Here is a 20,087-nt window from a genome sequence, read left to right on the forward strand (position 1 = left end):
TGTTTTGTTCTTTGCTTTCCTTTTAGCCAACAGAGAGAGAGAGCATCCACTCTCAATGCATTATTCAGTTATCTTCTTTAGACACTAGACTTCAGTCAAACATACCTGGGAGTGCCCACCTGTTCACATCCAGGCAGAGAAGCTTCTGAGGAATTCCACCACCCACACATGCCATGAATTGAATTTCTCAAATATCTTACAGAAGTTCTTTTAAGGTTATGCATCCCTACAAAGAATGAACATGCACACAAAGGCTGCCTCAAGCCCTCACACCAGACTGTAATTTCAACAGGGTTACTGCCAACCTCTTCGTGCCCACAGGATAGGAGAAGACACTCTTTTGGAATCCCTCTGGTGATAGTGCTTGACCCAGAAGGAGGAGGTTTTCTGTAGCCACTGGGCTCCTGAGTGCCAAAATGGCACTAGTCAAGTGAACAGCTGTTCTTATTCTGTCTGTTGCTGGTGGCACTAGCAGCACTACTCAGAGCATGGGCAACCACTGTACAACCATCAGGGAGCAAGGGATATCACAGCTCTATCAAGGGCATGAAGGAATAAGAGACAAGGACAAAGTTTGCCACCTACATTTTGGTAAAGGATCATGACAGCATCTAAGAAAAAAACATGAAGATTCATAATCACATAGTTTATAAATTGAGCACATATCTTTTCAGTAGTGTTTTTTGGACACAAATTAGCAACCTGTCTGAGTTTGAAATCCTATCAGTTTAGGAATAAGTAAAGTTCATACTAAAAAGTAAAGGTGCTCAATTCTAGTTCCTGTGAAAGAATCCAGATGACCAATAACATTACCCTCAAGAGAAGTGTTCATGGCAAGCAGCACTGTTTGATTGTCTGATAAGTCACTAGTAAATAGGAAGGTAACTCTGAGATCTACAACAACACTTTTAATACTGATATATTTCAGTTAACAAGGAACACGTGAATTACATGTATGCTGGAGAATTCAAGTAATCAATTTTAAAAAGCAGCCATTCATATAAAGAGTGCTGTGAAATAAAAAGCAAGTGCTGAATGTGCAATTTGTAGGTGTGACCTGAGACCAAATTTATCCCCAGAGGGGAAACTGCACTCCCTCCGCAAGAATACCTCTTTAAACAGATTTAAAGAAATTAAATAACAGAGCTGTCTACCTGAGGCTTTAGGTGACCTAAAAAAAGTAATCATTCACTGCATTCAATTAAATTTATGTACACCTCAGCAGTATTAGCCTAGTTCACACGCCCAAGGCCAGCAGAAGCCAAGCTGCTTCTCCTTCCACCCTGCAAGAGGCACAACTCCACCTCCCTACTGACAGCCTCTCAAGCCAACCAGCTGTGCACCAAACCCAGACTGCATGGGACTACGAAGGAAGAAGTTCTGACACCACTTAGTGCTGCAGACTATAGCCGAGATGGGACAGGGGTGTGCGGTCTCTCAGACAGACCATCCAAAGTCTGGTTTGGAAAGAATAGAGAGGGAAAAGTGGGAGAAAAAGACCTAAATGGCATAATAAGACCCAACGAAGAGAAAAAGGGTTGAGTAGCTACTTAGGAACTAGCAGGAAGTGTTGGAGACGGATGCATCATTCACAGAAGCAAAACAGTGCTCCAAACAATGGCTGTAAAAGTGAGGTGAAAAGAAAATAACTATGCTCACCAAATCCTTTTGGGACAGAAGAGATGAACATATATCTAAGTCTTAACTTCTGGTACTTTCATTACTCTGTGGTCCGTTTTCTTACCTGCAGAAAGTTATTAAGCTGGTTCTTGGACTTCTCCATGAACTTCTGGTCTATGGATTTGAAGGGCAGCTTGCTGAGCGAAGGCAACTGAACTTTCTTTAACGATGGAAAGCACTGTAGGAAAGCACTTAACGTGAATGTGCAGAAAAACACAACTGTGGTGCCAGTTCTAAATGGAAATGAGACACTGTAGTCTCTATCTATCTTCCCTATCCAGCTCTGCATGCTGAAAAACACCTTCCCTTACCCACTGTGGGCTGATGCATCTAAACCTTTCTGCAACTCCCAACACCACCGTTATCAATCTTTTGCAAGACAGAAAAGGTAGAGCAAGTTAAGAGGAAATCTCCTCTGTCCCAAAAGACTGTCACCTTCAGTACCTCCCTGGAAGCCAACCAAAACAAAATTCAGTCTTTACAACAGTAGCAAGTACAATTGCATTTATTTGGATGTTGGTTCACTTCAGTGAAACACTCATTATTATTAAAAAAAAAAGTATAAATAATTCTATGAACATTTGGCAGAAGCAAGATGTGTGGATAATGAACATAAAAAGAGTGAAAGCCCAAACACCGGACTAAAAACTGGTCACATTTTTGTGTTGTTTTCAGTGTAGGCTTTTTTCTCCTATCTCCGTACAACCCTGACAACTTTTAGCAATCTGCATCCCCTCCCTGCCTTGAGATTCATACCTCACTGAGCTTCCGGTGTAGGCTCTGAAACTCACTGAGCTTCCTGGGAACAGTCCAATTCTTAGTTTCAGATCCACCGACTTCTTGTAAACTCACCAGGACAGAGTAACAGGGCACTTGTTCTCCATTCTCTTCTAAAACCTAATGGGGGAAAACAAAGAAGCCAACAAAAAATACAGATGAAGTACAGCTCAAACAGTAGAACAATTTGTGCTGCCTGATTGTCTTGCAAATTCACTGTCACTGCACAGAATTTAAGTCTCTTTGTAGAGGTGATACATCAGATCTACAGAAAACTCAAACTGGAAACTATCAAAGTGTCAAGTGCTTGTCTTACTATACAGGCAAGTAACAGAAAGGTGACTACAGAACACCATTCTCACCCCAGCTGTTTGAGGAAAGTAACTATAAATTAAAAAAAGCCTGGAAAGCTTAAATATAATTTTTTTAAGAATATTTAATTAATCCAGTTTGAAGAAGAAAAGACTTTAGAATTCATAGAATTATGACACATTTTCGGAAAAGCCTGTGAAAGTCTGACAACACAGTGCCTATGACAGGAGATTTGAAGAGCTGCTGCGACATCAATGCAGAAGGCACACAGTTAAAATGTATCTGCATCTTGTACAGCTGCTCAGCTGCACCTGGAGAACTTCCTCTGCAGTGTACTCTTCCTGTATCTGCCCACAGAGTCATCGAACCTGGGAAACCCCATCTGACCACTGGGTTTCACCCTCCCTAGAGAAAAGGTGCAGCAGCATCCTGATAGAACACAGAGCACCAGCTTCAACTTCAAAAAAATGCCCGGTTCCAAGCACAGTTACTTGGGGAACTGCTTTCCTGCTTTCTCAGCCAGAAGGCTGCAAAAAGAGCTGATTGAATAGCAGCTTCCAGCACATGGCTCAGAGGGACTGGAGTCTGCTAGGAAGGTTCCCAACCTTTCTACTCCTGTGCTAGTCTGGGTTTGTATTTGCAAGTGACTCGCAAGCATCTCCTGGCAGCTATCTTTGAAAAATGAGATCAGTGCTGGAAATGCTGATCTGAGCAACTTCCTCTCAGATACAAAGCACTCTCTTTCTGGGTATCCTATCCTAGACCCTTGAAACTGTAGTGCCATTAAACATTGTAATACAAAGTGCAAAAAGCGTGCATCTTTGAGGCATACCAGAGAGATGACCATGCCCAAGTGTGAAATCATGGTATTATAGCACAAGGCAGCTTGGATGAAAAACTGTGCTCTTAAGACAGCAAATTAGTTTGCCCAGTGTCAAAACTTGTTCATATATATACACACAGGTATTTTAATAACTCCATTACAACAGTCTAGGGACTGGAAATGTTCCTCTATGCAATACAGTAATCATTTGGAAAAGAAAGGAGTTCAGAAGAGGTTGTTTTTTTCCCCCCATACAAATACAAAGTATACATGTACACAGAAGTAGAAGGAAAGCACACGCAATTCTTTTAATCCTTCTCTTTGTGCAAGTTTGAGCTGCCACAGAAGACTCATAAAACCATACCTCGCCTGAGATGATGAAGGCTTTCCACATGCCAAGATTCTCACACCACCAGTCTGTTCTTGCAATGTGCAACTGAAGGTCATTATGCTCTCTCTCCATCAGAGTGATCTCATCCTTCAGCTTAGAAACAATCTGCAAAGGAAGATTAATCAATTACCCATGGGAAGAAAAACCTTGGGTGGCACGTCTAGTCATGTTTCTGAGGCTACTATTCAGAAAGGCAAAAACATCCAAAAGACCAATTTACACGCAAAAGAAAATCATGAGTGTAGACTTGGACAATACATAAACCTCAAAGATCAGCCCCAGTACTAAAATGAAAAACATGTCAGAAAGGCATGCTACTGTTACACTCTCAGGGTAAAAGAGGCACGTTAAACAGGATTATTTTTTTTACACAATTTATATATTATATGTTTTATTCAAACTTGAAATTGTGATTACTGCAGTGCCACTTACCCAAGGGCTCCCTCCCTACACTGTCCTATTTTGGATACACACGATGAGATGGAAGAGGTTGGAAATACTTTTGCTGATATCTGTAATCTAACTGTCTATACCTAATAGCAGGAGACAGTATCTAGAAAAGGTGGAAGTACACAGAGAATCAGAAATCAGTAGAAGCAGCTGATTCATGAGCCTTTGTTGTAAAACTCATACCACAGGGGCAATTCCTGGCAGCAGACTGTACAGAGTGACAGTAACAGTCTGATAGAAAGCAGGAGATCATCTATGTGACTGATCCATAAAAGACTTTCCACAACAATCAGAATATATAATTTATATCATAGAGTTGCCAAGGTTGGAAAAGGCCTCCAAGATCATCCAGTCTAACTGTCCCTCCACCATCAGTATTTTCACACTAAACCATAGTAGTTTACTGTCCTCTGCACGTATATACATAACTATACTAATATCATGTTCACTACCAGTGTTCCCACTGGGAATACAAAAGACCTGAATAATGTTAGCATCAAGAAATGCCTCCACCTCTATCAGGAGAGAAGTGGGACAGACTTCAGCTCAGTGCAGCTCTGCTTTACATCAGTACTTGTATGATATAGCTTCACTTTGCAAACACTAGGAAATGCTCTGGGAAACATGAAGCTTTTGCCTTGCTGTCAAAGAGAAGACTGAACTCCAGAAAGAACATAGCCATTGCACAGGATGGATGTAGAGCTGCTGAACCAGGTGTGGAGGGAACAAAAGGAGTGAAGCTGGCCAGTGTGGCCTCCAAGGCTACTGCTCACACTCTGCTTTACAGATAACTGTCCCCAGAGCGATGAGAATGAATGGGCTGTCAACTTCTGACTTCTGTTCAGATCAGCATTGCTGTACTCACCCCACATGAAGTAACAAAAGGTAGGAAGAACCCAGCCCTGAGCCATGGCACAGGCACAGGCCATTTCAGCCATCCCCCGAGAATTTTAGGCTGATCAAAGTATGCCCTGCAGCTTTCCTCCTTATAAATGAAATTAGACATTTCTACGGATCTTTTGCTCCTTTATTTAAGCAAACTCATTGCATATTTGGCCGCTGTGACACCGTGCTGCGCTACTTCCAAGCCAGCAGAGGGAGCAGCAGTTAACGAGCACAGCCCTACGCCGCAGCACTGCAGATGCAGCGGGGACACAGAGCCAGCTGCCACCAACGATTGATTATACAGATCCAAGTGGGCAGAGATGCACGGAAGAAATCCGATTTGCTGTGGACAGAGCAACAAGACTATGGGAGAGAGGTCATTATGCTACGACAAACAAAACCATTTAAACCACATCTGCAGCTGTATCGACAGTTGCTTTCAAAAAAATCGGAAAAAAAACCCAAAACAGTTATCACCACCAAGCTCTGATTGCACTTTTTAAAACAGGATGAACAAAAAAGGCATCAGACTTGTCCAGAAAGGGCCTGATATGACTGGATATAAATATAATAATATATATTAATATAAAAAGGACTGAACACAACCAAGGTACTCACCTTTTTGTTGGGTTTTGGTGAATTACATATGGAATTTAGAGCCTGTTTCTTATATTTAAGCTTGTCATTTAGTTGGCGAAGCTTATTTACAGCATAACTGGCTTGCTCATTGATTCTTGTGCTGCATTCTTCTGTAGCCTCTCCACAACCTTGGCTCTAGGAATAGAGGATGAGGGTGACTGCATCATTAAGGCAAGAAAAGGAGAAATTTCTTGTTTGCTCCAAATGCATTTCATGTGTAAGAGGACGTACTCTTCATCTAGATAAAGGCCGAGGTTTAATGGCATATTGGTATAACAGATTCTAACATACACTTCAACCATCAGATCCAACAAGAAACTTAAGAAAAATATGTCCAATTATCATTTATACTACAGCTCCACGAAACTCCTTCAATGGAAAATTACCTTTGAGCTGAGACTTTGGGGTAAGTGACAGGAAGAAATGAAGTTTCTTTTAAAAGCAACAACAGCTTAGTAACTTGATACTCAGAGCCAGATAGGAAAGCAAACACTGGGCCCTAAAAGGTAACCAGGCAAGGGAAAAAAATGAAACCAGAAATCTACTGCACACAGCTCATCCTCCAACAAACCTTCACAAAACAGATTTACCAGCTTCCAGAGCCAGCTAACCACATCCTTTCTCTTCATAAACAGATTTTACTGATGTTTTTAGAAATGCTAATTAAAAATGTGTCAAAGGCACACATGCATTACCTAAATTCAGAAACCATTTTCTCACACTCAAACAAACCAACCAATTTTCCCATCTGCTGCAGTGCAAGCATGTGGGGAAAAAAAAAATACATAACTTGGCACCTTTCAGTGACTTCCTCTTTAACACCTTCTGACATCTGTGTTAACACCTCCCTGTTCTTACTGTAGCTCCTCAAGCAGGAATGAGCAGGCTGACACCCAGCAAACAGCGTTGTGATGCAGCCACCATCAGCAATGCCATCCTCAAAAGCCTGAGGTTTGCTCATGACTGAACAGCTCTTAACTTTATCAGTGGGATAAAACTGATCCCACAGACAAGGAAAAGGCTTTGTTATGTAATGGTATTTCCACTAATTAAGTTTTCTCTCTGTTTAGCACACAGCTAACAGAAGGAAATCTGAGTTCTTATCTTAGTGAAATCAGTCTGAGAAAGGTTACAGTGGCAGCACTAATTAACCTCTGCAGTCTGATCTTCCTAAAAGAAGGAAACGTAAGGCAGAAATCAGGAGTTTTAGGCTAAGAAATCCATGCCCAGCTCTGCCTGTCTCCTATGTGGCTGAGCAAATATTAGCACAGCATGCCCTGCTCTGCCTGTTCTACGTGATCTGCAAACTCAGCAAGTCAGAGACTGCTTCCAAGCACACGTACGGAGCTTAGCTCAGCTTTTTATTGTGTCCTGGCGCTACAATAATACCAATAATAAATATTAGCAATGCTGAACTTCATTCAAAACTCCTCTGACCATAAATTAAACACTTGCACCTGCAGGGAAGCACAGACGTCATTAAGAATCAGGAATACCAATTTCAACAGGGACAAGCTGGCAGCTACTCACACCAAGCCTGGCTCCAGTCACTGAAGGACTGCATTTAATTAGGAAGCAGTGAGGCTCTGCTCCCTGAGGAAGGCTCTAAGATCTGTCATTAAATGATTCTAAGCTTTTCAGCAGAAAAACACTTCTGAATGCAAGTTTGTCATTAAGATGCAAGATAGCAAGTTGCCTCCATTAAAATTATCAGATTTACCAAATAAACAATACTCAAAGCTGAGACCGCAATGAATTGTGCTGCTTTCACCTAAGCTCCACTGCACAACTTCCATTTCCACTGGATCTCCAGAACACAGACTTCAGATCCTCTGCAGTGATCAGCTACACAGCACCAGTGTAGCAGATGCAGCAGTGTAGCAGGCTCTCTAGACCAGGTTTCACAGGTTATTTGTGGGGAGAAAAAAGGCTGCTAGCTAGTAGCTGATATTTTTACCCACATTTGAAAGGCTATTAGAAACTTCTAGAAGAATAACTTGCTGTAATTTATTCTCACCCCAAATACCCTGAACCCTGGCATAAAGCTGTTAGGATGGCTCTATTAGATGATGCTCTAACAGCACGTGCAACTTCACACTTAGCTTGTGATTAAAAAAAAAAATGCAGAAAAACTTCAACAATATTGAAAAATGTGGCCATATTTTGTTCTTTAAGGTTTCACAGCAAACAGCCTTCAAACATGGCACACATTTAACCAAGTACTGAGAGGAAGCACAGGTGATGCCCACGTCCAAAATTTAAATGTTTTGGCAGTAAACATTACCTGACAGTCAGTTCAGTCCTAAAGCATGACATCAGTTTTCCTCGAGAAATGGTTATCACCATTGGTGAGAATGGTTAGACTGAATAAAATACATGAAAAGAATAAAAAGCACAGAGCTTAGAACAGAAAGTGCTGCAAAAAGACCAACAGCATTTTCTCTAAGTCCTAACCAAGAAAAAGGCAGGACATTCCTGACATATCTACCACCCTCAACACACAGCTGAGTCAGCCACAAAAAAAGAAATCACGTCTCAAAACCTGTGTCAAGGAAAAGGACATGGGGAGAAATTAACATTAAAAAAAATTGAGCAAGCTCTCAAAATCTGTATGGGAAGTAATTTCTTTACAACAGCTCATCTCTGACAATTTGCTGACATGTGAAGTACAGACTATAACAGTTCATCTGCAGAAGTTGAAGTAATAATTAAAAAGTAAGCAGAAAAGCCTTGTTTTGGAATAACTGCTTCTAAATGCTTAGGTTGGCATCAGTACCTCTGGCTCCTGCTCCCATTTTTCTCACAGATTCAGTTTTTGACAAACCAGTACACTTTACTCTGTTTTTAGTAATTCCACATGTAAAACAAAGATATTACTGCTGCCCTGAAGCTGCAGATGAAGTGAAAGATGCTCACCAGCCTGAGAGACACCCTTGTCAAAGCATTACTGGATCAAAATAACCAGTTGCCCCAACATGACTGATGTAGAGAACCCGCTGCAAACGTCTGCCCCAAGGCAGCAGCTGTTGGGTTACTGCTTGCCATTTGAAATGCTCTGTTTCATCATCTCCAGTCACGCTGCTATTGTAATCAGTTTATTCTTCAACATGGCCTATTGATTTGTTCCATAAATTAATAAAAAACACTAAGATTCTATTTTTTCCATTATTTTTCTCTTCCTTTCTTGCAATTTTAATACCTACTTAGTACCTAGCATTGTGCATGGCAAGCAGGAATGGAGAATGCCCAAAATCACTGAGACTTCCTTTACTAAAAAATTAAACTGAGTGTGTATGAAGTATCCTGCATTCCATGGTACTAAAAAGCAAAATCTCTGGTTTCAAAGAGATTGCAAACACTGAATTTATCCAATGAAACTACAGAAGTAATGATATTTATTAACATAGCAAAAAAAAAAAAAATTAAAGGAACCCAAAGCTCAAGGACAGAAGATGCTTCCACATGCTTAAAAAGCAGGATCACCTCCAGCTCACTGTAACAAAGCAGTGTTGTAAGAAATTGTCCATGTGACTCACCGCTTCATCTTTGTCCTCAGAAGTTACTTGGACAGAACTTCTTTCTTCCTCCTTCTTGACTGATCTCTCATATAAATCACTGACAATAAATGAGGGGTAGTATCTGTCCTTCAGAGTTTCATAAACATCTGCCTGAATTCTGTAGAACACTTCAATGCCTTTATTACCCACTAGGCTTTGCTCTATTTCTTTATAAAGTGATTTTTCCACAGGTATTTCTCTGCTTTCCACAAAAAAATTCTGGTAAATGTCACTCACCAGCTGAGGTATTTCAGCCTGCAAAGCAAAAAGGGGGAGAGAGAGAAGAGAATAATAACATTCACAGTGCCAGGATGGCTCTGGATCCAGGTGCATGACTTGGAGGGTGACCAAGCTGATTTCATGCCTAGACGAACAAGCACATTTGTGAGCCTCTTATTGAGATCAGGCACTCTGCCTGTGCACCTGTGCAAAACAGTCCATTTCACAAAGTAAGCACTGATATTTGTTAAGTGAAGAAACAGCTGCATTCTAAAATTATCAATGCTTCCACACCCATTGCTTTTAAAAGCATGCCAGAGACACATGTACTTGTACAGGAAGCTAGGTATTTCCAAAACAAAACCAACATCCTATTGCACACTTTCTCTCTAGTGGAGTGGGAAATAAGTACTTTTACCTACAAGGTATCTTGTTTAACAGGTCATGCTGCTACATAAAAAAATAAAACAGTAAACTACTGTCACTATCAAAGAAGTCCACGATTTTTAATTAGCTACTTAATGTTTGGGGGATAATATGGCAAAGTCCTAAATTGCTCAGTATCCATCCTATAGTATTGCTATTTTAAAAGCAAGCAGATATTTTATATGCTCATATACAACACTGTATATGTTCATATACAAGCTGCATGGACTTGCTGTTTTTCCCACCTTGTTTGCACTCCTCAGGTTCTCCACAGACTCCCACAGATCAATCAAAGCCACCTTATCCATTCTGTCCATATAGATTCGAAAATGCTCTCGGTATGAAGGGTTGGCCAAAATTTCTTCAAACTGAAGAATCTGAAGAAGAGGAAAAACAAGTGTAAAACCTCTGCAAATATGTACCTGGCACCAAACAGCACATCTTCATCGTTGGTCCAGATCACAGGAACTAAGGTAATCAAACTATGCTTCCAAGGTGAACTCCCCAAGAAGTTGAATTCTTTCACTTGCTGCCCACAGGTTTTCAAGTAGTTCAGCTACATTTTGTGAACATAACTTCAGAGCTGCAGGGGAAAACATTATGCTTATGTCCTCTTGTTATCAAAAACAGACAGCTCTACACACTTGGGGAAACAACTCAAAAAAAGATGACTGCACGTCATCTGCTCACAAAAGTTTACATTTTCTTTGCTACTCATAAATCACATTGACAACTCTGTGGATTTAGAGAAAGGCAAATGTTAGTCACTACCCTTCAATTTTAAGGAAGAACAATAAGCATTCTTCTCAGAAGTGAAGAGTCACCTCTCCAATTTTTCTCCCAGAAAGCAACATCCATCTCAATCCAATAGGAAGAGGTTTGTACATGGGAAAATTCAGTCTTAAAATGGTATCCTTAGGTAAGTCTGTCTTTTTCAGAATGCCTCAAATAATCCCCAGATGTCTTCTCCTCGCATCATTACAACGAATCATGAACAATAATTAATATACTCACAGACACTACAGCTTAAAATAATTTTGATATTCAGGGTTTTATTTTGAGCTCATTTGTCTTTTCTCAGTTTGCTACTTGATATGGAAGCCCACTCCTGCCACAAGACATGCCATCTTCAGCCAACAGCAAAAACAGCAATTCCAGCTCTCCTTTATAGCCCCACGTGCCATACCACCACTTACCCTGACATTACATGGTTTTACATTCAGAAGCTCAGAAATCACAGTGAAAATTTCACCAGTCACCTGCTCAATCGGTGTCTATCCAAGGACTGAGGTGGAAGCTAGTTCTTCCACAGAAGTTTCAACCTTCAACCAACTCCTCACCAGTATCATTATAAGAACAGACCGCCTGTGCCTTAAAACACTGTCAGATGGCTTCTGGGTGGAATTTTCTTTGGTACTTCACAGCAACTCTTAGCATTTGTAGATCATAGCTACACTAAGGAGATACTGCAGCTCCATAGACTAAATGTCACAGAGCTGGCCATGATTATTTGTGCTCTATACAACAGCCACAAACAAGTCATTTGCTAAACCAACACAGACAAGAAGAACTCAATTAAGACTGCAGTGCTCTGAAAATACAATTTCTAAGAAAAAGGTCCAGGAGAAGATTAGAAGAAAACCTTTATATATTACACTAATTAAAACTCTATTTTCTCTGGAAGCAAATCTAACACCCTGGGCAGAGTGTAAATCAGTATCACAGCTACTGACAATTCAGACTCAGGTGGTAGCTTGTGTCTTTGTTAGTTTTAAACATGTGATTATAGTTTACACACTTAGATCATTATTTCAAGTGAAATGTGCAAAATTTACAGTTTATGACTCATTTATGAAAGAAAAAAAGGGACACCTTTTCATAGCAGAACATAATTACAAAAGTATTTCAAAGCATGCCATTTTCGTTTCTTAAATCTGTAACAGAAAAACTGACAACTCCAAATAATCCATCCTCATATTTAAGACCATAATCAGAACGTCTTACTAGCACCTCTATTACTGCCCTAAAACTGCAGGAAAGGTGAAGTAGGATGCAGAAATGACTAGTGGCCTAAATGTATATTTTGGTTTCAATTTATTCTTTTTTCAGCTAGCACCAAACATTTCCCCAAGTTAATGATGTATTCAAGGTCCTATACTAAACTTACATGAAACAGTAATTCAGAACACTATCAGTAAATGTCTGTTTCTGACCTATTTCAAACACACTAAAGAAAGGCAAAATGACAGTTTCTTCTACAGGAGCTTAGCTACTCTACAGGTTAAGCACTAGCTTAACTGAAGCCTGGGTGTGACGACATTTCTAGGAGAAGTTAGGGGCCAGGAACAGGAACTTCAATATCAGCTTCTCTGCTAAATCTCAAACAAACACTTTGTCCTGTTGCCATGAAAATCCTGAGTATTTAACCAAAATTGCCCATGTAGGAGGGGCTGGCAGCCTTTAAGAGCTCAGGGTGCAGCTACTGCAATACAGGCAGTGGATGGGAAGGAATGACAGTGACGGCAGTACCCCCCAACAAAGCCAAGCCCTCGGCATTTTATTGTGCTCAGAGAACAGCAGCATGATCACTGCCTTGAATACAGCCTCCTAGAACCACTTTCCCTGGTCACATCACAGTGGGAACAACAGAACAGAAAAGCAATTTTCCTATTCACTATTCTGCCATGGATGAAGGAGAGGTTCTATGGTTTCTCTGTAGAAACATGCCAAAACATATGCAGAAGCAGAGCAGCACTAGATCCTATCACTTCCACCACCAATGCAATCATCAGCACCTCTACCTAGTGCAGCTTCACTACCTGACTGTTACGGTTTTATGATTTTTGTTATATTATTGATATTCCACATCATAACATCATGTAGTGTATTGGGAGTTAAAGACTTAATGCTCTAGCTGCATGGATGATCCATAGTTCTGGGTATACCTGTTTCAGAAGAGAACTACATTCCCCAGAGCACTGTGTGATGCTTTGAATTTTTATGTGTTTCTGCTCAGAGGGAAAGATAAAAACTGTCTGCAGTCACAGGACACGCTCTTTCCTTTGAGATCGACCAAATATGCCACCACATTTCTATCCTGGAAACACAGACCCTCTCAGCAAGCCCTGAGCAGCATGCTCAGAGGTGGCAGTGGCACTCGAAGTTCTGCTGCATGCCTTTTTCCCATTGGCACCACTTGCTCCATTCAACTTCAGGGAACAGCTCTGGGTTGCCTCAGCACAATCTATCTGAAATTGCACTTGAAGGACAAGTGGAGGATGGGCAGCTGTCCTCTTTCAAACCACATTCACGTTGAACAATACATAAGTAAGAAATAAAAGAAAAAGTTGCATGACAGAGAAATGTTCCACTAAGTTACAATTATTGTAAGGACGTAACGAAACTTAGAGATGCCCACACCAGGCAATAACTTTTGTTCTACCTACATATAAAGATAAAATCTTCTAATTAGAATACCAGAATTGCTGTGCTTTGCCCAGAGGGGCAGAGTAAATTACACAAGGAAGCAACTAAACAAAATTTAGCCAGGCTAATTAGCTATGATTTTATTTTTGTAGCTGATGACTAATGCAACAGCAATTATGCTTTTTTTTCCCTCCCATTCCTAGAGTAGAGTGACGTAGAAAATGAGCAGTCAACAGTCTTAACAGAGTTTTTCTGCAGGGACTGCTCTTAATTTTGCTAGTTGCTTTCCACAAGTGTTTGCCTTTGAGTAACTCAGTGTTTGCAAAACCCACAGCTATTTCCTACAGTAAATATAACAAGAGGCAAAGAAACATTGCGCATACGTTGGTGAACATTTCTGAAATGAAGTTGCTACCACAAACTCATCAATTCCCTGAACATTTAATCTTTTCCATGTGAAAGATTATCTATGTTCCATGGTGAGCAATACTCCAACCTGGACGATAATCAGTCCTTTCAGGCACTACAGCAATTATTCCCCAAGATAAACAAAATATGCAGCAGTTAATTTACACTTCATTCCTGGGAGAAGGGAGGATTAATGACAGCAGAGTTAATATGAACCACTGCTAACATGCTTAGAATGACATTCAGGCAGCATAAGTTTTACCCAGTTCATACCTTCTGACTCTGAGAGCCATCACCCTCATCAGAAAAGCCATCTTCCTGTTGATCATAAGCAGGCCCTCCCAGAAGCCTTATTCTCTTCTCACATTGCTTCTTTGCCACTGTCAACTGATTAATATACCTCTTCATGTTGCGAGCTCTCAGCAGGTCAGCTTTCATTGCCGCAGTTTCTTTCCCTTTTGAATCTGAGAACAAAGCAAATCAGAGACCATCTTTTACAACACCAAAACTTAAATCTCCTCAACGCCTCTGTGCCCTGTGTGATCACAGCATTTGTCATTTGGGAATCAACTGTGCCCATGAGTACGGCTGCTGAGAAGTTTGTATATGCATTAGGATTATTTTGAAATGTTCTCCAATGATGCCTCAAGTGTTTTTATAAAACAGTTCAGGAAAAAAGAAAAATCAAATGTCCATTGAATGCTGATTTCTCCAACTCTCCATAGCTTGCCACCAGACAGATTCAGAACCTGTACTACTGGTTGTACATTTACCAGATGGCATTAGGATACTACCTGCAGCCATGGTGTACAATAACTCATGGAGCAGACAGTCTATGTACCTCACTGAACATAACGATGACAGAACATAATAAGGACTAGACTCAATCCCTCCCAGCTCAGCATTCCATATTCCTATGCGTTTTACTTGTAAATTCAGATTTCATGAGCTTGATGCAAACAGCACAACATACAGCCTCTCCTCCAGCCCATCTGAAAAGCTGAGATGACTAAGAAAAGATGTAATAATGCCCCAGCAAGACTGTATAATTCTGCTGAGTAGGGAAGTAAGAAGACAGACAGTCATCTGAACAAGGCTTGGTCACTGAAGGTATGATGTCTGTGTATTCTATTTAGTTATAAAAAGACCTAAAAAACAAAGCAAAACAAAACCTAGGAGATAAAGCAGATAAAACAAACCCTACTGCGTTGAAATCATGCCTGTTCTACAGCTGCAGGGTGCAAATGATTCATGTTTCTACACTGGTTTTCTTATCCTCCTGTTCAAGAAAACATTCCTGCTTCTTCAAGCTGCAACTAGAACTGTAGCAAAGCACTTAGGCTGTATTCAGCTCAGGATTAATTCAATGCTCAGGGATAAGTGACAGAGATGTATTCTGCTTTTTTTTTTTTTTTTTTTGCAATACCAAATGTAGTAAAAGAATGCTGCTTTTGTCCACAAAATATATGCAGAATAGCTCCTGGAAAGAAGCAACCATACAGCTAGATCTGTAAATGCATACAAAGAAGAAGGAAACCTCTTTGGCATGACTTCAAATAGGTAGCTGAAATGAAACACTTCTCATACACTGAACTATCTTTCCTTTTAGATTTTCTTCTTTAGGGATAACTAAATGGGCAAAAAGCCATACATAAATACCACAAGCTTTGCCTCTCGTATACTGAGGGGCAACTCAAAGTGTGCAGAACTCCCTAGAATCCCTACATATTACATGAATTCTGAAATACTTCAAAAATACTTTACCATTTTCTTAATTTTACATCATTTGCTGCACGTATTTTCACAGGTTGGTATGGAAGCTTCCTGATTCAAGAACTGTTAGCGTTTTATTTACTAAGTATAATTTACATCTGAGCTGCCATATAACAGTGAACTACAGAGATATATTCACTGAGGCAAAAGATAAAATGAGTTTACCATGAAAGAAATAAGCCATCTGTTTTCCTGGCATGTTATCTCCACAGGGAAGTCAACAGAGCATTTAATTTAGTGTTTCAGATCCCTGACCGGAGGTACCAGTATTACCGAGGGAAAAGGAGAGGAGAACAAAAGGAAAAGAAGGAAGAAACCTGAAGCACAAAATAGTTCTCCGTCACAATTAAATATACTGACAATACAAATACATGGACAGTAGATCGAAGTCGAAAGATTAAAACTCAGCATTTCCCCTGCTCTTCCCAACTCCAAAATGGTTTCTGAAAGCTCAGAGTTTTCTCAATAGCTTAAATACTGCTACACATCTTAGAACCATAGAATCTTTAAGGTTGGAAAAGACCTCTAAAATGATCCAGTCCAACTGACCACCACCCTCCACCAATATTGCCCAATAAGCCATGTTCCTCAATACAATATCTACAAGTTCTTTAGATGCCTCCGTGGATGGTGACTCCACCACATCCCTTGGCAGACTGTGCCCAGTGCATTACCACTCTTTTGGAGAAGAAATGTTTCCTAATATCCAGTCTGAACCTCCCCCTGGTGCAACACCTCAGCCTCCTCTTCTCCTGACTGAATCTTACTCCCTTACTCCTCTGAGGACACAGCCACCACTCTGCAGAGCTGACTGACTCTTGCTGCTCAAAAACCCATGCTTTCCAAGTCCATGACCAGTGCAATCCAATGACTGTTCAGCCTTCTTACAACTTCTTAGGAAAGAACAATGCATTCTCAGAGGGTTTTAAAAGATGCACTTACTACCTCAAGTCTTATCATCCTGTAATTGCAGAAGGCCTCCAGGAAAGAAAAACAAACTTTACACCACACCCGCTTCCTGGGATTAATTACTTTCAAAAATATCTTCACACCCATAAGGAGCCACTCCATGTCAGAACCACTTGAGGTGGAGTGCTGAAGATCCCATTGCCAACCCGCTCCTGTCAGCAGGAGAGCCTGGCAGCAAAGTCCTTCTGCCAACAAACACAGAGCACTACAGTGAGGAGCACACCCTTTTAAACCCATCCCTTCCTATCACCACAGCACTGAAATACAAACACAAGCCTTTTCACCATTTCTGAGAATCAGTACGTTTGCTACTTTCAGATACCCCAGCAAAAGCCAATTAAAACCAGAATGTTACAGAAGCAGCAGCTTGCATTTACTCACATACCCTTTGGTAAGCACCTCTAAAGGGAAGAGAAGCAGACATACGCTACTAATGCTGTTCTACCACCATGCAAAGAAAGAAAATGCAAGATTTGAACGTTTCATTACTAACAAAACTTTACAGTTTTCAGATGTTTTTCTTTCCCCTTTGAAAACAAACAAAAACCTGCTCCTCATCAGCAAAAAACTTCCTCCACAAGCTGCACATGATTTTTCCAGCAGCAGCTAATCAGGATCTTCTTTACTATTCCTTTCTCCATAGAAGCAGCATACAAAAGCATCTCATTTTAATCACAAAGTTACTCCACAAAAAATGTAACTCAAATGGAAACATCTTGTTCCTTTAGAGCTTCAAGAAAGACAAGACGCCTGTCACCTGGCAGCAGGCACAGCAGCACAGACTCCTCTCCGTCTCTGAACGAGCACTGCACGTGCATGACTTCGTGTGCATTTCTGTAGGACCTTTTTACTAGAACTGATCTTAGCACATGCATTGCCTACCTAATGCTAAGCTGAAATTCTACTGAGTGTTTAAGGCCACTGCCATGACATTTAACAAGAATCACAGGTTTACAGAAAGATAATAGAATTATGCATCTACCTGACCACTGCAGGGCTAATCAAAACAGCAAATAAAGCAGGGCATTCTCCAAACACCTCTCTAACACCAACAGGCATGGGGCATCAACCACCTCACTAGGAAGCCCGTTCCAGTGTTTGACCACCTCAGGGTAAAGAAATGTCTCGTCACATCCAGTCTGCATCTGCCTTGGAACAGCCTGGTGCTGTTCCCATACAACCCAGATCAAGTTGCTTAAACACCACTCTCCAATGCAAACAAGTACTGATCAAATCATTTAGGTTACATAGACATACGATGTGCTCATCCACAAGACAGAACTGCAGACAGGTGAAAACTCGCAGGTTAAAAGCAGCTTGAGTTATTAATCAAGAGTCACTCCCACAAAGTCTCAGTCCCTCCTGTACACTCTCAGGCACAACATTGTTCTGACTTTCAAAACTTAATCTGTCCATAAGCATAAACGTTGGTTCAAGCTATTTAAACTCTACTAAATCCCAAATATTTCAAGCAGCATATCTATGAGAAAGGCCTTAAAGGGATATTATAGAGAATTTAGGTGCTGATCCTTAGAAACATGAAGTGCAACACACCCTTCCATGTCACAGTCACAGTGGCAGCACGGTAAATTTGAGTGTGAGAGAACAGCAACATAACCCTGACCACATATAGCCTCTGTGCTCCTCTTGGTCATTTCTGTCCAAATAGTCAGCCTTCTTCCTACCCTCTTCTGCTTTTGCTAGCTCACACAAAGAAACTCGGGAGGAGGAGGAAGCAGCTCCTCTGGGGAACTCATTTGAAAATCACAAATGTAAACTAAATCAGTCTACCATGATCAGAGTCATGGCACCTCTATTAACAAGAATCAAACAGGCAGGGCCTCACCAGGGCTAGTGGAGAGTTCCCTCCCCATATTAATGTAAGCACAGCTATACTTCTAAAGCACTGCCAACAAGCTATGCAAAAATAACTGCGTACCCCTGTGTGAAGGATGGTGTGGTGGGAAGGCATAATCTAGTTTTGTCATAATTAAGTTAGATGGCATCTGCAACACACTGGAATGGAGAAGTATCCATTTTCTTCCACCTGATATTATCATCTTGACAAAATCCACACATCACAACCCACTCTTCCAAGTTAGTTTGGAGTCTGAGTTTCCAGAAGAAAAGTCCTCTTCTACAGCTGAACATTCAACTATCTTTCAGAACTACAGTAATAAGAAGCCTATCCACAGACACTTCTGTTTCAGCATAACCCGTCTGCTCCACTTAGAAAAGCAAGTATCTAGATGCATAGCGGAAACACAGCAGGAGAAACCTCTTGTCACTCAGCAGATTTCTTCATTCAGAAATAAAAGGCTGCTTATTCAACCTGCTTGAAAAGGAACAATTTTCTCAACAAGGATGTTCTGTGGTCATTTACAGCGTGGTGTCTGAAAAACAGTTCTAAACTGCCACATGAGGATGGTTTCTGGTCATGCTGTTACACACATAGTGGAGGGCAAAGCAAAGTAGAAGGTAAATCAAATAAATCCATTTAGAATATTGGAAACAGTCTGTGAAAAAGTTTGCTCAGTTTTACCCAAAGACAACTACATGCCTTCATGGTTTTGATGCCGTTGTTGCTGTTTGAAACAGAATCCAGTGAGAAGGGTTCCCTGTAGAATTTTCTAACACAGCATCAGTAAAAGAATAAAAAGTTCTGTCAAACTGCAGGACTAGTATATTTACATTACAGTAAATGTCAAACTATTTTAGCAACTTACTTTGTAGCTATTTCGTGACTGTTTCTGAAGCCTTTAGAAAAACTGAGACCTACTCTTCCTTCTAGAAGGACAGGCCTTCTCCAACTCATGCCACAATGCCTGATCTACAGATTGATCCTCTTACAAAACAGCTCTCCTAGAATATAGCAAACAAACCTCCAGATAAGCATTTGTAGTCTTTCAAAATGTAAAGGATAAACATTTCCTGAAATGTAGGCTCAAATGTGATTCAGTGTTTCCAAGAAATCAACTCTTACCAAAAGGTAAGATGAAGAGAGGGTTGGATTTTGGTTTTTGTTTTCAGGAAGATGGATAAAGACATTATTCTTCCAGCCAGAGCACATGCAGTTCAGGAAAAGAACACAGTCCAATAATATCAACAGGAAGAAACAAGGATGAGTAAAAAGCAAACCACCTTCTGCAGTCATTGCTGCAATGACCCTGACAGTTTTGGAAGAGGGCATACAGAAGGATGGTTATGAAAAAAAGCAAATGCTGAAAGATTCAGCAATTTTGTGTAAATGGGGAACATAGTGTCAGCAAACAAGATAACAGCTTCTACTTACAACAGCCTGCAGAACTCCAAAAATAAACTGCCAACACCTCTGCAAACATTAATGCCACAC

General features: G+C 40.6%; 1 protein-coding gene across 1 annotated transcript in view; it reads right to left on the reverse strand.

Annotated features, from left to right (window-relative positions):
- The window catches only part of SNX25 (sorting nexin 25), a 58,566-nt gene that overhangs the window by 5,869 nt on the left and 32,610 nt on the right, over positions 1-20,087 (reverse strand). Inside the window, exons 7-13 of the mRNA XM_065736538.1 lie at positions 14,267-14,457; positions 10,405-10,536; positions 9,494-9,769; positions 5,937-6,092; positions 3,957-4,088; positions 2,437-2,577; positions 1,745-1,858 (exon numbers count right to left, since the gene is read on the reverse strand). Of these exons, the coding sequence (XP_065592610.1) occupies positions 1,745-1,858; positions 2,437-2,577; positions 3,957-4,088; positions 5,937-6,092; positions 9,494-9,769; positions 10,405-10,536; positions 14,267-14,457 (1,142 nt within the window). The remainder of the gene's footprint in view (positions 1-1,744; positions 1,859-2,436; positions 2,578-3,956; positions 4,089-5,936; positions 6,093-9,493; positions 9,770-10,404; positions 10,537-14,266; positions 14,458-20,087) is intronic.

This window comes from Cyrtonyx montezumae, unplaced genomic scaffold (assembly GCF_038088225.1).
Source record: "Cyrtonyx montezumae isolate F1298 unplaced genomic scaffold, pur_monq_1.0 scaffold_2, whole genome shotgun sequence".
In the NCBI taxonomy this organism is placed as follows: Eukaryota; Metazoa; Chordata; class Aves; order Galliformes; family Odontophoridae; genus Cyrtonyx; species Cyrtonyx montezumae.